The sequence below is a fragment of the Anastrepha ludens genome, chromosome 6 (genome assembly GCF_028408465.1).
Source record: "Anastrepha ludens isolate Willacy chromosome 6, idAnaLude1.1, whole genome shotgun sequence".
NCBI classification, from domain to species: Eukaryota; Metazoa; Arthropoda; class Insecta; order Diptera; family Tephritidae; genus Anastrepha; species Anastrepha ludens.
Genome location: NC_071502.1, coordinates 114,133,888 through 114,150,036, shown reverse-complemented (window position 1 = coordinate 114,150,036; position 16,149 = coordinate 114,133,888). Strand labels below are relative to the sequence as shown.

Genomic DNA, 16,149 nt, shown 5'->3' with positions numbered 1-16,149 from the left:
GCGGAAATCGTATAACATAATGAGCTCTAGGGCAACACAACGGACCCAACTTGCGGTCTATGTGGCACTCCGATGCGAGGTCACCCTTAAACCAACCAACCAACCAAATTAAAAACAAACAAAAAAATTTAATATATTAAAAAACAAAAATTAAAATAAAAAAAGGAAATAAATAAAAAGCAATAAAAAAATAAATAAATAATAATAAGAAATAGTAAAAAAAGGCAAAAAAAATTAAATAAAACGAAAAGACATTTAATAAAGCAAAATAAAACAAACAAAAAAATAAAATAAAAAAATTGTTGCAATTAACGAAAAGAAATAATAAATATTGTATTATGCCTATTAACGCTAAGCCTGCTGATCGATGATTTTCCTATATCTAAAACAATGCACAAATCTTCTATATATAATCACTCTTTATCTTAATATTTTGTGAAGTCAAATTTTAATATAAAATATGTAGTACATATATGTATGTATGTTCACTACCCGTAGCACCCTAACCAAGGATTCACCTTTTCTTGTGGATCATTTTTTTCATCAGCGTTTTTTAACATTTCACCTTTTGATTTATGTACATATGTATGTAATATACTTCAATTCAAATTTATTTATTATTTTTTGTTTACAATATTAAGTGAACGTTGAAAATAACGTTTTTCTGACTATAACAAATCGAACACCATTCAATCAACAATTTTAGACTTATTCATAACTGGCCATGTGTGTGGAATGGGCATGTGTGCCAAATTTTTCTCTTCTGCTTTCACGCATACATTAGCGGCAGCGTTGCTAGCTTGCGTGAACTCTTCGTTTTACTGGAATTCGGTTTGGTGCGGATAATTTGAGAAGGTACTTAGTTGGAGTTGGACGCGTGAGCGAGTTGTTCTCACCATTCTCTCATAAAACTATAAACTGCGTTAAACGTTCAAGTTTATAGGAAGTCCGCATTTCGCAGAATTTGAAAGTTCGTCTCCTAGAACCGAAGAGGGGTTCATGTAGGGTGATGTTTCTTTCTTTCAGTTGGTTTGTTTTTTCTTTCGTTCTGGTTGATTGAATGTTAAAGTTGCAGGCGGGGAATTCGTTTGAATTTTGATATTCAAATTGCCCAATTGCCACACAAATCTTAAATTAGCCAAAAGGGATTTATGTATGTATGTATGTAAATACACAATGGCAAATCAAAGCAATTCCTTTTACATTTTTTCTATAATAAACACAACGAATGTCTTCCGCCCGTACATACATATGTACATATATAGTAAAAACTTTTGAATTAACTTTTTCGGTAGAGGACCAATACAACTTTTTTGTTTTACTTTGTACTTTTTATTAAATGAAAAAAAAAAAACAATGTCGGTAAGTCAAGCAAATCACTGCCTTTATGTGCCAAATTCATAGTAGAATATTGAAGATGGCAGTATCTGACCAACTATAGGGTGCTTTTTAGCTGCACGAGAACTATTGATGTCAATAGCTATGTTTTGACAGCTGAGAATGGCAAATTGACGTTTCTGTTCAATATGGTATGGCAGGTCATCATGAATTGTTCAACGCCAAAACAATGCTTCCAAATTGTGGAAATTTAATTTGAAAAAAATAAATGTTGTCGACTTAATAATCGAAAATGAACATATCCTTCATGAATTTGATAAATGTTTCGCCATTTTTCACGTTTGTGTAAATGTAACTTGGCCTATTCCATTGCCATTCTATTTACCTCCTTCTCTATATCCATACAAAATAACTATCAAACAAATAAAATTAAAATTTTGTTTTGAAAATTGTATTTGTAAATCAGTATTTTCTTATGACGTTGTCACGTTAAACTATCGTCAGTAAACCGACTTTACAGACAACCTGTTTTTTGCTATATTTGAGGTTATGTAACAAGATAAGGTACTTTTTTTGTTAAAATGTCCGTGTGCATTCTTCAGTATTTTCTGGTATTTTGTTGCTTATTTTTACCATTAATACACCCTGTGTCCAGGTATTCCCGCTAAGGATTGAGGGCCGGAAGAAATGATTACACCCCTATGGTTTTAATTCGTATTCAGTTAATTCAAACGCTTTTTAAAATATTTAAAAAGGTTCTCAACGTTGAGAAGAGTTGAGAGAAGAAGATTTAACATAACCTTAAAAGGAGCAAAAAATTTAATTTTCAATTTTAAAATATCAAATTTTATAAGAATCAATAAATTTTCATTAGCACTAAAATCTTTTCACAGAGTGACCTTTTTAACATTATTTTCTTTACTAATACAGGTGTTTTTTTTTTTTTGCTTACAGTTTCGGCATTTTGATATGTACATATGTATGTATATCGATTCCTTTATACTATGTTAACACAGCACTTAATTTGCTCTCCCATTCGTAATTGCTCGGTGTCTTCCCTAATTTTTATCGGGAATTCATCGAAGTCAGCTGTTAACCCAAAACGAAAAAGTAGACCAAAACAAAGATACAAAGTGAACAAACGCTGAATATTAACCAGCAAAAGTAATTTTATAATAATGGAGGCAAAAAAATAAATTGTGAAACAAAACTATTTGTCGATGTGCTTGTTGGCTACCTTAAGAATGGAGGAAGAGATACCGCGCCCTCACATTGTGCATTTTTGTTTTCATCTCCAACACAGAGTAGACAACGTGTTGGTTCTGCAACTCCGATTTCTGAAAGAATGTGCCCATTTACACGAGGAGACATCTGGAAGGGAAACTTTTTGTTCGGGGGTGAAGGACGGCCGCGGAAGAGAGAAGGGAATTTTTCTCCTGTACTGGCGACACGCTTTGCTCTTCTTATTCGTATTTCCAATCTTAAAGCAATTTTTGACAGTTGCTTCATTTGTTTTCTTCTTTTGTGGGTGAAGGTTTTGAGTTATGTGTTGGTTTTCAAGCAAACGGAAGATAACAAAGATGACAAACATCCGAACACTGCTTGGGAAATGCACGAATATTTTTGCTAGTAAAGTAGGTATAATTTAAAATATATAAGGGGCATGTTTATGTTGAATTCTAATTTTCCCCGCATTTCTAGATACTCAAGTTAATTTTAAGTTAATTATTTATGTATGAAGTATTTTTAATTTAATTTTTTTTATTCAAGTAGAACAATTTATAAATATATTTAAATAAAAAAACAACAAACTATTTATTATTTAACCAGTTTGCATTTTTCATTCATATATTTAAGAAATTGTTGACGAACGTTTTCCGCTTTACATGTAAGCGCGTGCGAGAATACATCCGAACCAGACGATGCTAAAGCATTAAATGTCAAAATGTTGCCGAAAACAATTTTGCCCGTGTGGCCGCGAATGAGACATGAAAAGAGAATTTCCAGTGTCTCTCTTCCAGATGTCTCCGTGTGTAAGTCCGGTGTAAGTGATTAATACAAAGAAAAAGAAATTATGTGGGATTGTGGTTATTTTTCGATAATATTTTGCGATCCCTTTTGGACGGTGAATTAATTTCGTACAAAGTTTACTACGTCAGAAATAAATTATTAGGGGCCTTAATTAAATCATAGTAAAACGAAAACTGGTGGAAAATTCTAAAAGTATTTGCTCCGCTCACTTAAAGACGCGCTTTTTGTGCGCTTAGGCTTTACAACAGTATAAATATGGATAAACTACTTGAGGCTATTGAAATTTTGGAACAATCTAGCATCGCAAAAAAACGGAGTTCTTGGTTTACGGAACGTGTGTTCACACAAAACATACAACATCACATTTGGGATCGTGAGTCCGGCCTTAATCGCTATAACAGGCGCGGTCGTATACCTGAACTAACGCACACTCTTGAATTTTACAAAAGTATTACACCCAGATTAAGTATATTGGGTGTTGGCTCTTCGTTGGGATTCATATGTAGGTTTTCGCCGGATGGTAATCTGCTAGTGTGCATCTCATGTGATTTCAACTCCGTTTGGGTACACAAATATAAGGGTGTGCATGCAGTCTTAGAATCAGTGCACGGTGTAAAAGACGAAGGTGTCAAAGCTAGTGCTGATACTGGCCGATTACTCAATGAAAAACTGTTTCATCTACTTTGGAATATACCACTCTTTGCCGCAAACAATACGCATTGGGTTGTAATCCGTGACTTTTGCCTTTTTGTCGAAAATGGTCGTTATGTGTTAATGGCTGCCAAGGCCTGCAGCCATGGCCGTCATTTTACGCGCGAAGACTATCTCAATTATCCAGATTTATTTGACGACGTTGAAATGTTTGATTTTACATTGTTTGTGATCGATTTAGTAAAGGGCCGTATCAGCGATGTATATCAATTTCGCGATTATGTGTTTGTGACAACGCATTATGGTATCTCAATTATGGGAAATAAAGTTGCGATTTTATCATTTTGTCGCCAAATTATCGAAGTATTCGAACTGCAAGATGGAAAACTTGTTACCCAATTTGTAGTTAATAGGGAGCAAGAAACGTTGAGAAGAGAGACATTAATATGTGCCCTACACACAAATGGAGTGCCGGAGCCAATGATAAAAGGATTACTGTCGCAGATAAAGCAAAAGTGTTTCGCTAGCATGTACAGGGAGATAATCGAGTGTCATGAAGGGAGGGAGAGGCAGAAACGTTTGCGTCAATTCTACAACGAATTTAATGTGGTAAGCATAATTATACTTAGTATACCTACATACATATGTATATGTTCGTTCATTTTTTACAAAGTTTTCTATTTTTTAGTATGATCATATGAAAATGGCAAAATCGCAGTTCATTAATGAAGATACATTGTTTATACGATTTGAAGCTACAAAAATGAGGCGATATGTTTTAATTAACTCAGGTCAGGTATCCGTGGAGGAGCTTCCTAACTTCAAGTTGTATGTATTTTACTCGCTATCGGAAGACAAAGTTTTAAAATGTTATCACAATGACTCTGTGGAACTGTTCAATATTCGTAAAAACTTTTACGACAGCTTTCGAACTGATCGATCATTGCAGACAGGCCGACCAGCGTCAACGCTAAGCAATAATATATATTTTCGTTCAGGATATGATATGTGCGTATATACATTTGCATTTGTTTCTTCTATTCCCTTCACAAAATCTATTTCTTATATTTAGATGTACTGCTATTTAATTAACTCTATAGTGCATTTATACGGTTTTTGTCTTTTTTATTCCATTAGTTATTTTAAAGAGCTGGGCGATGAAAAACTTGCTGCTGAGCGTCTTAATCCCTCATTGCCAGTAAATTGCCAAACTACCATTTGTTCACCCTATTTTGACGGTAACATGTTTAAATTTGATGATCGATACATATCACCAGCGATGCAACCAAAAAAAATTTCTCCGAAGCCAATACGTTTTAGAGATCGTTATACGTCTGTAATGAAGTTTCGCCTGCATATGAATATATCCCGCATCAATAAGACTAGATGTCCACAATATTGTTCTTTTATTTTCCATCCATATGAACCGTTTATTATAAGTATACAGCGGATAGATCGAAATTATGTTGTTAATTTTCATTTGTATTGTGAAAGCACTGTTGTTCCACCCGGAAAGAGAATTTACAGTGAGCATTTCTTTGTAGACGATGAAGACAAGGTGAACAAGGTAAAAACATTGTGAATGCAATATGTGATGCACACAAGAAAGATAAAAAAAAATACTGAATATGGTAAAACTTTTTGTAAAAACAACGTAGTACAATTACTTGACAAAAAACAATAGATACATTTTAGAATATACAAAGAGAAGAGGGGCAAGTGGTACGAAAAACATACTTCCATTTAAGATTTTTTCTTCTTGACATTTTGTTAACGAAAACTGATAATGTTTAATTATATGTAGGTATAAAAATTTTAATAATTTATATATTTATATTTATATAAAAGTATTTCGAAAAAAAGAATCCTTACTGCAAACCATGTAAAATTTGCTTGTAAGTAGTTTTTTGCTTCTCAATTGTACCTCAGGGAAATAAGTATACATACATACATATGTGCATTAACTTAATTTGAAATAAAACTACTAGAAGTGGTCCTTCGTAATAATGATAAGTAACAAAAAAAACGGCCTTATTTCTGCATGTTGAAATAAAAATCAAAAAAATAATATTAAACCCTCTTAGAAAATAAGTGTATGTACAAAATGATATATTCTAAATTAGTATTAAGTTTTATTTCTTTATTATAAATTCTGTGTTTACTAAACCTTACAGACTAGTAGTGAATAGTGTTAGTTGTAATAACTTATTGGCTAACTACAACCAATTTTTTATAAATAAAAAGATCTAATCTTGGACACAAACAGAGATCTCGGCATAGCAAATTCGGTATCAAGGGAGGTGCAAATTTTATTAAGTTCAATAAATACTCTAATAGTAGGGGCAAATTCAAAGTAATTATATTTAAATACAACTTGAAAAGGATAATATAAACGTAGCATTCCACTATGGACGTTGAAGCTTATATGCTCAAGAAGAGTTGGACACTCAAATAAACCATTAATAGCATTCCATAGATATAAACATGAAAGATTAAGTGGTACGCCCATTTGAAAGGGGTTTCAGATCTATGATCAAGCAACACTAGTAAGAAAAGCGAAACGCAAGAAGTTATGTAGGACTCATTTCATTAGATAACATTTCACATTAATTACCGTTTTTCAATAAGTATAAAAACATGAAAAGTATTTTTAATGATTTTTAATAATGATGTTAAATTCCCGAGTTGAAAAATATCCTCTGGTATTCATCAATTCATATATGATATCCTTCCAGCATGTCATCGATACTCTTGCAGCGCCGCCATCTCTACGTATTTACCCTTTGACAATGTCGTTATATATGTCATCTTGCTACGTGTAATTACAATGGGCAACGAATTCGACTGATAGCTAAAAAGATTACGTGCTTTTGAATCGGAAATGCCAATTACACATCGTACGCTATGTCGGCATGCACGCAGAATGACAACTTTCTACTCGTTTCCACGGAAGTCAGTTCTGCGTTACGGAAACGAGCTGGATTTATATCCGGCCAAGGATTGCCACTCCAGCAGCATACCCCGTATGTAAGAATGGGGAATGTATATGCTGCTACAACAACAACAACGTTCTACTTTTGCCGTGCGGCAAGTCGGTCGCAAATGACGAATGTTTAAAGAAGAACAACTTTTAATCGCACAAAATTTTATCGGTATTGTTTTTTATTCGATCAAATTAAATACAAGGAATAAATGGAAAATATATCGCTTAAAAAGTGTCAAGTAAAAATTATCGATATTGGAAGCAAAAGTATCGTATCCAATTTAGTGTACCTACTTTCTAGCAGCTGTTCTTGTTAAACAGTGAAGTGGTAAAAGTGACGAAAAATAGGTACTCATAGGTATTTCTTACTAATCCAGCCAACACTCATTACTTTCGTAGTGTTAGTTTTGATCCAATCAAACACTTGCATTTTAAAATGTGTTTACAGGAAAAGCTGTTTACATGATTGAAACGAAGCAAATTTATCGAAATTAGCTGCCCACCCAAAACGAAAGAGTGAACTAAAATAAAATTTACAAACGGTGACTATTAACCAGAAGAAGTTAATTGTTAATAATGAAAGTAAACAGAGATATTGTGAAAAACGAACGCCTCAAGAATTGAAATTTTCTTCTAGTTCCTTAAACAGTAAGTTTCCAATAATACGTTCACATATAAGTAGATGATGTACCTTTTCGTGCTTAACACTCAATCCGTAATTAAAAAGCGAGATTTCCCATACAAAATTTCTCTCTCAAAATCTGAGATTATAAAATAATCCTAGATGATAACCATACTTTTTGACATACAGCCCTGTGTTTTCTGTGTAATAGATCATTATTTTTACGCGTGTAAAGAAAAACGTCAAAGTAACAACTAAGTAAAATAGATGCTGGCAAAGAAAACAGGTTTGTAGACATAATTCTAATAAAATGTTTGTTAGGTATTATTATCTATGCATTCATATAACAGAAAAATCATGTATTCGTAAACGCTTTGTCCTCTTGTTACTTATTATAAAAAGTTATATTGAATTTCGAATGCGTATTGCTGCCATAATCTTTTGAAACCTCCGTAAACGTCGTTTACGGATTTCCTCAAGCTGTTCATTATTAACAGCCAATTGCGCAATTAAATTAGCTATTCCTTCTCTTTGTATTTTCTTTATATCGTTAATAATAATTAAACAGTGTTATTTAGCGGACATAGCATCGAGATCATCATAATGAAAATGGTAATGGTTAATTTGTATAAAAAGAGGTTGTCTGTAAAGTCGGTTTACTGACGATAGTTTAACGTGACAACGTCATAAGAAAATACTAATGTAATGGTTGCAATTTTCAAAACAAAATTTTAATTTTATTTGTCTGATAGATATTTTGTATGGATATAGAGGAGGAGGTAAATGGAATTGCAATTGAATAGGTCAAGTTACATTTACAAAAACGTGAAAAATTACGAAACATTTATCAAATTCATGAAAGATATCTTCAATTTCGATTGTGCATAAGGCGTTAATAAGTCAACAACACTAAGAGGCACCATCATCGATTTGCCTTTTTCAAGACACTTTACACTCGAAACACTCCCTTTCATTTCCTACTCTTTCTATCAGCGTCCTATTCTCAACAAAGAAATGGTTCATTACCATGCACACAGCAAGAAGACATATGCAAATACAAGTATGTGAATTTATATACAAATGCGCATATACATACATATATATGCTCACTCAAGTAGGACAGAGCCAGATGTCGAACGTTGCCGAACGCGGGGGCCGATTGTGCTCTTTGTCGTTCGTTCCGCGCTCTCGCTTGCAGTTCAAGCACATTGCTTACATTTGCTTGCGTACGGAATACATAGATTCGTATATTTGATATGTCCATATGACTTGTATGCATCTTTACATATAGATTTGTTCTTTTTGAAAATGGCGCGAAATTGTATATGTATATGCATGTTTATATACATATATTAGTATACAACATATCTTATAAGGTATATGGTAAATATTACCATACATTTTTTCCTTCATATATAATAACAATAATAACATTAAAACAACAGGTATTATTAACAAACTTGGTTTTATTTTAAATTCTTCAAGTGAATTAAATTAATAATAATCAATAAGAAGGCATATGCAAATACAAATACGTGAATTTATATATGTACATATGCGCATATACATACATATATACGCTCACTTAAGTAGGAGAGAGCAAGATGTCGAACGTTGCCGTTCGTTTGCTTTGTTTGCTTTGTCGTTCGTTCCGCGCTTTCGCTTGCAGTTCATTCAATGCAATGAGCAAGGTAACGACAAATGAGCAAGGTAACGGCAATGAGCAAGGTAACGACATATGAGCAAGGTAACACTAATGAGCAAGGTAACGACACATTTTTTCGTGCGTGCAGCCTGTTAAATCGAATTATAAGACGTTATCACGTCAAAATGTGTATTGTACGTTTATTATATGACTGTTACTTATTTGCAGACTATGGTGCAAAGGTGAATCACAACAAACCATCGCCTTGATGATATCGATGTAGTTAAAAGAAGTAAACGTTCATTTGTACTCTGGGAACTGTTTTCTTCTCTCACAGTATAAACATATAGCGTCGTATTGATTAGTTTATCTAAGCGAATTGACAACTATACGACCGAAATTATTTTATGAGCAACGTTTCGGTACTTCGAGTGACACGTTGTAATCGTTATCCGGTAACGAATATTTTTCGGTTTGCCACAGCTCTAATAAGCACAACAGCTGTTGTGTTTTTGTTATTTTCATTTTATAAACGCGGAAAACAATTTCTTTCTAAGTATTCAAATTGTTTTTAAAAGTGTCTATTGCTTTGTTATTTGGTATTGAATCGGGATTTATAAATTGTGATGTGATGGATGGTGATAGATTCTTGATTGAAGAGCTATCTAGCAATGATGTATCTGAGCTAGAATTGTCGGAATTCAAAGAAACTGAACCAATAAAGGTTTTGGATATAATAACACCAGATAACTCCAAGCCATCTAACACCACCCATGTTAGCAGTAATGATGGAGCTGCTATGTCAAAACAGGCTCCTAGCTACAACGCCATTGGTGGTGAAGGTGAAGCTGCACTGATCAAGCGTTTTGTGCGCGGTGAAGTCGACTTTCCGGATTATTATACTAAATTAGAGCCGGGCGAAGAAGAAGAGGATGATGTGGATAAAGTCGAGTTGGAGGCACTCGAACAACAAAAATATGATATTGACATGAAGCATTCAACGTCACAACAAGTGACGTCCGAACCTCGGGTACATTCCGCCGGCGTTGTTGAACGTAAAGCGGTAGACACGAGCCTGAATGAGCCTAATTGGCGTGGGGGAGCTGGTGCTAGTGGTAGTAGTAGCAGCACACCCCGTCGTCGTACGGTACTCAATGCAGCACTGCAGGGTCTCATGGGGGAAGCGAATTTAAGTTATGCACGGGGCCAAATTGATATAGCGGAAAAAATATGTTTGGAGATTATACGACAGAATCCATTGGCGCCCGAACCTTTTTTCACTTTGGCTGAAATCTATGAGACACGCAATACAGAGAAGCATTTGTATTTTCTAACTCTTGCCGCACATTTGAATCCGCATGATCGGGATCAGTGGATACGTATATCAGAATTGCATATAGCGCAGGGTAATTTACAACGTGCGCGCGTATTTTACACCAAAGCGATAAAAGTGAGTTGGATTATATTACATACATATATATATATATATATTTTTAACTTCATTTTTTACTTACCAAAAATTTATCGTTCAAAGGCAATGCCGAGAGATTATGATTTACGCTTGCGTAAAGCACGCTTGCTGGAACTGATGGGCGAGACCCATCTGGCAATGTTGACTTACTTGAAAATGTTACCACACGTACCGCGCACGGAGGCAGATCTTTGCCTAATGACAGCTAAAAATGTTGCACGCCATTTTCACGGCATATCAAAGCATGCGATTGCGCTGGAAGCTATGGAAAGTGCTTATCAAGTGTGTGGCGATCATTTCACATTGGAAGATCTCAATCTCTATATGGACTTACTTATATTTAATAAGGCTTACGCTCAGGTATTGCGTTGTTTGCGCGCGCGTACCTCACTTGAACTGGAAACGGAGCGCGAGAGTAATTTAGAGTTGATTTTCTTTTGTGTCATACCAGATGATTTTGTGCCCGACTTTCGTGCAAAGCTGTGTATTAGCCTTATACACTTGCATGCACATCATCTGCTCGGCTATCTTATACAAAATGTGCATGAGCACATTCCGCTGACAGACGAGCGTTTGGACTTATACATCGATATTGCGGAAGCGCTTATGCAGGAGCATAAATATGCAGAGGCTATAGAATTGCTACGTCCTATAACAGATGGGGATACCATTGAGTGTCCCGCCTTTGTTTGGTTGCGTCAAGCCGAATGTTTACGCAATTTAAATCGCACAAACGAGGCGATTGAGAGTTTCACGCGCGTTGTGGAACTGGCACCGTTTTGTTATGAAGCGAAGTTTACATTGTCAGCGCTGCTTAAGCAGCAGGGACGTCACATGGAAGCAGTAAAAGCGCTTGAGCAATCTGGCGAAGGTAATGGTACACCTCTAAACGCACGATTGCTCTATGAACGTTGTGTGATGTTACAGCAAATCGGTGAAATCGATGAGTTTCTTGAAGTGGGGTATGTGCTGTTGGCACGCCATTCGATTAAATTACGCAACCGTGAGGAAATGCTGGCGGCGGCGAACGGTGGAAGCTTCTACAACGCCGAGGGGCTCAAAGTGATACTGCAGATGCGCAATATCACAGAAGACACAGATAAGGCATTGCAGGTGAATATTTTGCTCAACTAAGTTTGTGTTTCTAAATTTTTTTCCTCTCTCTTTCGTAGGAATATATGAAGATACCGCAAGATAATTCGGATCTCACAATTCAGGATGAATATCGGCTTTTTCTCGAGCTGATTCGCGTGGCCTTCGAGCATCGTAAATTTAGTTGTATTGAACGTCTCTGTTTTGGTATGGTGACCACAAAACGTTTCACCGCCTATCATATCGAGCTTGAACGCATTATAATACTCGCGTGCTACTTTAATGATAATTGCACGATTGCTTTTTCATATCTGCGTGAACTAATCTCCAAGAATACACACAATATCGGATTATGGAATTTACTGTCGTTATTGGTGCAAAAGGGACAGGATTTGCGTTACCATCGCTATGTCCGTCGACTGGTGCAGCGGCAGCCCACCGATCGTCAACTGCGTATTTTCCTAGCGCACTATCACCTCTTTTGCTGTTCCTATAAGTATGCATTAAATATTTATGTGCCACTTTTCAAAGAAAAACAATCGCCTATTCTTGCGCTCTGCATAGCTGTCATCTTCAATCAGATGTCGCTGCAGCGCAAGGTGCTACGCAAAACTGCTGCTGTGGCACAGTCTATCGCTTTCGCTCAGAAATATGCTATATTACGCGCTGGCGCAGATTGGAATGTTGGTAATACTTTCACCAGATCTGACGATGATATTTCGTCAAGCCGGTGTAGTGCAGCAGAGCAGGAAATTTGTTACAATTTCGGGCGTATTTATCAACAGGCCGGTATGGTACATCTGGCAACGGAGTATTATGAGCGTGGCTTGGCAGCACGCCATCCCCTTATCGAGGAGAACGAAGAGTATTTGGGATTGCGACAAGAAATCGCATATAATTTGCATTTAATATATAAAGCAGCGGGAAATATGCGCAAAGCGCGTCAAATTCTCTATGAACATTGTGTTGTATGAAGGCTGTGAAAAATAAAACGAGAGTGTGCAAAAATATAGACTAAACAAAACTAAGGGTATATTCAGAAACGCATTATAATGCGCAACGTACTTTTGCAGTGTTGGCAATGCGTTCAGAAATGCAAATATGGCAGTACTGCAAATGCATCGCGTTCCAAAACGCCATTTTTGTATCAAACGTCACGCATTATTTGCAGGAAAAATTTTAATACTGCCGCTGATTATGCTAATATGATGTCAGATGAAAAGTGAGTATAAAACTATTTTTTTTTAGCTTTTAATGCAAAGATATATTAAATATACGTTATTAAAACAATATTTTATTAAATGTTTCTTGATTTTAGCGATTATCTAAGTACATCTCAGAGTCCGACTGAGCATGGAAAGTGAATTTGATTCAGGGAGGAGGAAAAAGAGTGTTTTGTGGAATAAGGTGGCGGAGGAAATAAAAAAAGTGAATAAAGATTTGAAAATAGACGGGCAAATCGCGCAGCGAAAACTTTCTAATTGTTTCAAAAAAAGATTTTTTTTTTTTTTTTTTTTTTTTTTTTTGAAAATTGGAAAAGTAATGAATTACAATAAATTAAAAAGCATTAGCGACTAGGAAAAAAAGATTTATTTTTGGGAATTTTTCGTTTTAATGAACATCTTACTATATGTGATCTTCTTTTTAGCTTTACACGTCCTTTTTTTCTTAAATTTAGCAAAAAACTATCACTTTTTACTTCAAATATATCGTCAACAACTAAACTCAATAATACTTCCATTTTAGTGTAAAACGCGTTCATAAATGCAACAAATCTTTTTGCAAATCGTTAACAAATTTATCAATTGCATCACATTGGCAGTGTTGCCAGCGCTGCAATTACTGCGCATTTATAATGCGTTTCTGAATATACCCTAAAGCTGTACTACGTACATGAACGTGCGTACTTGAATGGGCGGGATATCACCGTGACATTGGTGCGCTTATCAGATGTGAAAATCAATTGGTAGTTTGTGACTCTAATGCGTGCTACGACCTTTGGCATTCAAACCAGCCAAACGATCGCAAGGGTCAACTGTCCTAACAATCGCTGGCGCTAATCTGATGAATAACAATAATGGCTATATCTTGCATCATACCATTTTCCCTTCGTCGTCTCGGTCGAAAGACCAGTCGACTTTATTTCCGGGAATCACCTATATTATTTAACTTAAATAAAGCTGATTTGGTCGGCTTCGCGGAGTTTACTCAGGACAACTTCATAGCCGCCGACAGACTCAAGTTGACTCGTCCTAATTTTCGAGCGGAAACGGCTGTTTTAACAAAAAAACGTGACCACCTAAGCCAGTCCGATCCCGGGTTCCTCGTATAGAGAACCACAATTTGGATATTCGGCAAGTGGTAAATCAGAACAAGCGGACTAAATGGATAGAGCAGATCTATAACTTTATCTCTGATGTGGTAAGGTTTGATCTACCATAAGGTTCCTGTCAAATCCAAAGAAGCGCAATGATAGAGTGGAAATCAAATTTGGTGATTGTGTTTCGTCGGACCCGAATCGAAACGCGAGCTTTTGCAGCCGCCAATTCATGCTGCACCCGTCGATTGCCAGACGATATTTAAAAATATTTTGATAAAAACTGCAATAACTCCAATATTGCGACCCTGCGTGTGCTCGTCGCACTCAATAGTGCGATTCTGTAATTTTTTTTGATGCCCTCTGCTGATTAGCTGCCGCAATATTGCAGAAGTTATTTCGCGTCGAACGTTTTATTTGAAAACATGGAAACAGAGATCTTATCTTCGTTTCATTTGAACGTAATTTTGGGTTAAAAACAATAAATAAACAATATTAAAATATGAGTACAGAGTAGTATTTATAAAACAAAAACCTACTCCTCGTATTCACATTGCTCGAACACAACCCATGTTTTCTTCATACTCAGTAATTTTTGTACATCTTTTCAAAAATATAAGCAGACCTATTAGGTCTGTTCATGTAAAAATTATCCAGTAATTTAATTTCCGAGAATTCGCTTTCAAAGCGAAAAATATCAAAAGCAGCAGCTGAATGCAAAATCAGTGACAATTTGCAGATTTTGCGAGAAGCGGATTGAATTGTTGTCGGGAAAAATCACAAAAAAATAAAATTTGAAGTAACCTACAATTTTACGCCGACTCCGAACGGCAAATAGTTTTTTTTATGAGAAGCTTTTTCATGGCATAAATACACTCGGGTGATTGCTCGGATGGTTGCCATTGTCTGCCGAGGGGCGACCATTTATAGAAAAAAAACTCTATCATTTTGCTGTTTCATGCATAGAATGGTAGTCACGCACCAACTTATTCGGCTAGGATGACGCTACTCCGTATTAAATTAAAAAAAAATACCAGTCTAACGGTTAGACGCGATAGAAGTGAAACCTTCCGTAAAACAAACTGAGAGAGAATGAGACGAAAGCAGCATTAGGAGCGGGATAATTATAGGTTCATTATAATATTGCTATGAAGTTCATATTTTATTTTCTTCATTTTATTATTATTCATCCTCAATGTTTTCAATTTCAACAAATGATACGAGTGGCTTATGATAGCTAAAATATGATACAAATGCTTTGGTTTCGATGTTGTCAACATATCTTTGAAATAGCGCGTCAATTGTTGTTTTTGATCGTGTTGTCAATTCAGTGCGATTGTTACACATTTTTAAATTGAATGTTGTATTGAGAAAGTCAATTAAAGGAACCGCTGTGTCCAATGCAAAATTTACGTTAAAATCGCCACTTAAAATCATTGGAACTTTATCGTAATCTTTTCTAAGTATCCGCGATACTTCTGGTGTATACTTTATTAAATTTTGGTGAATGAATTCCGTGATGCTATTTATTGATTGATTCGGTGAAATATAAATTGCCACAATTAAAACTGTTTTTTTTTAGTTATATTTTCTTTTTGTTTTTTTTTTTTGTCGATATTTACGACACTTTTCTGCATTATTTTTCGGCATAATTGCGGTAAATATTTAAAAATGAAAATATTTACGAATATAAAAATACGGACGCAATACAGCACACGCGGTTGCTATTATGAGCGTTGTAACGCGTATATTACACAGACGTACTAACATACATACAAACATTCGTAGGACGCTTGGTCTAAGCAAGTATTAGGTATACATAATACATAATATAATACACATACGTACTAGCATACATACAAACATACATACGTATGACGCTTGAACTAAACACCAAAGCAAGTAATAGGCAGTGTAGTATACATACTACAATACTCACTACACTAGCGTGACTCAGCTGTACGCAGCCACACACATATACGTATATCAACATATAACG

At 35.4% G+C, this 16,149-nt stretch overlaps 2 protein-coding genes across 2 annotated transcripts; both read left to right on the top strand.

Annotated features, from left to right (window-relative positions):
- Positions 1 to 3,403: 3,403 nt before the first annotated feature.
- On the top strand, positions 3,404 to 6,287 carry LOC128868080 (DET1 homolog). The gene is made up of 3 exons (XM_054109814.1): positions 3,404 to 4,629; positions 4,709 to 5,028; positions 5,158 to 6,287. Exons 1-3 carry the CDS (start codon positions 3,625 to 3,627, stop codon positions 5,600 to 5,602), a joined length of 1,770 nt encoding a protein of 589 aa, XP_053965789.1. The 5' UTR covers positions 3,404 to 3,624; the 3' UTR covers positions 5,603 to 6,287.
- A 3,465-nt stretch (positions 6,288 to 9,752) lies between these two features.
- On the top strand, positions 9,753 to 13,115 carry LOC128868077 (general transcription factor 3C polypeptide 3). The gene is made up of 3 exons (XM_054109810.1): positions 9,753 to 10,720; positions 10,805 to 11,854; positions 11,914 to 13,115. Exons 1-3 carry the CDS (start codon positions 9,902 to 9,904, stop codon positions 12,805 to 12,807), a joined length of 2,763 nt encoding a protein of 920 aa, XP_053965785.1. The 5' UTR covers positions 9,753 to 9,901; the 3' UTR covers positions 12,808 to 13,115.
- The last annotated feature ends 3,034 nt before the right edge of the window (positions 13,116 to 16,149 follow it).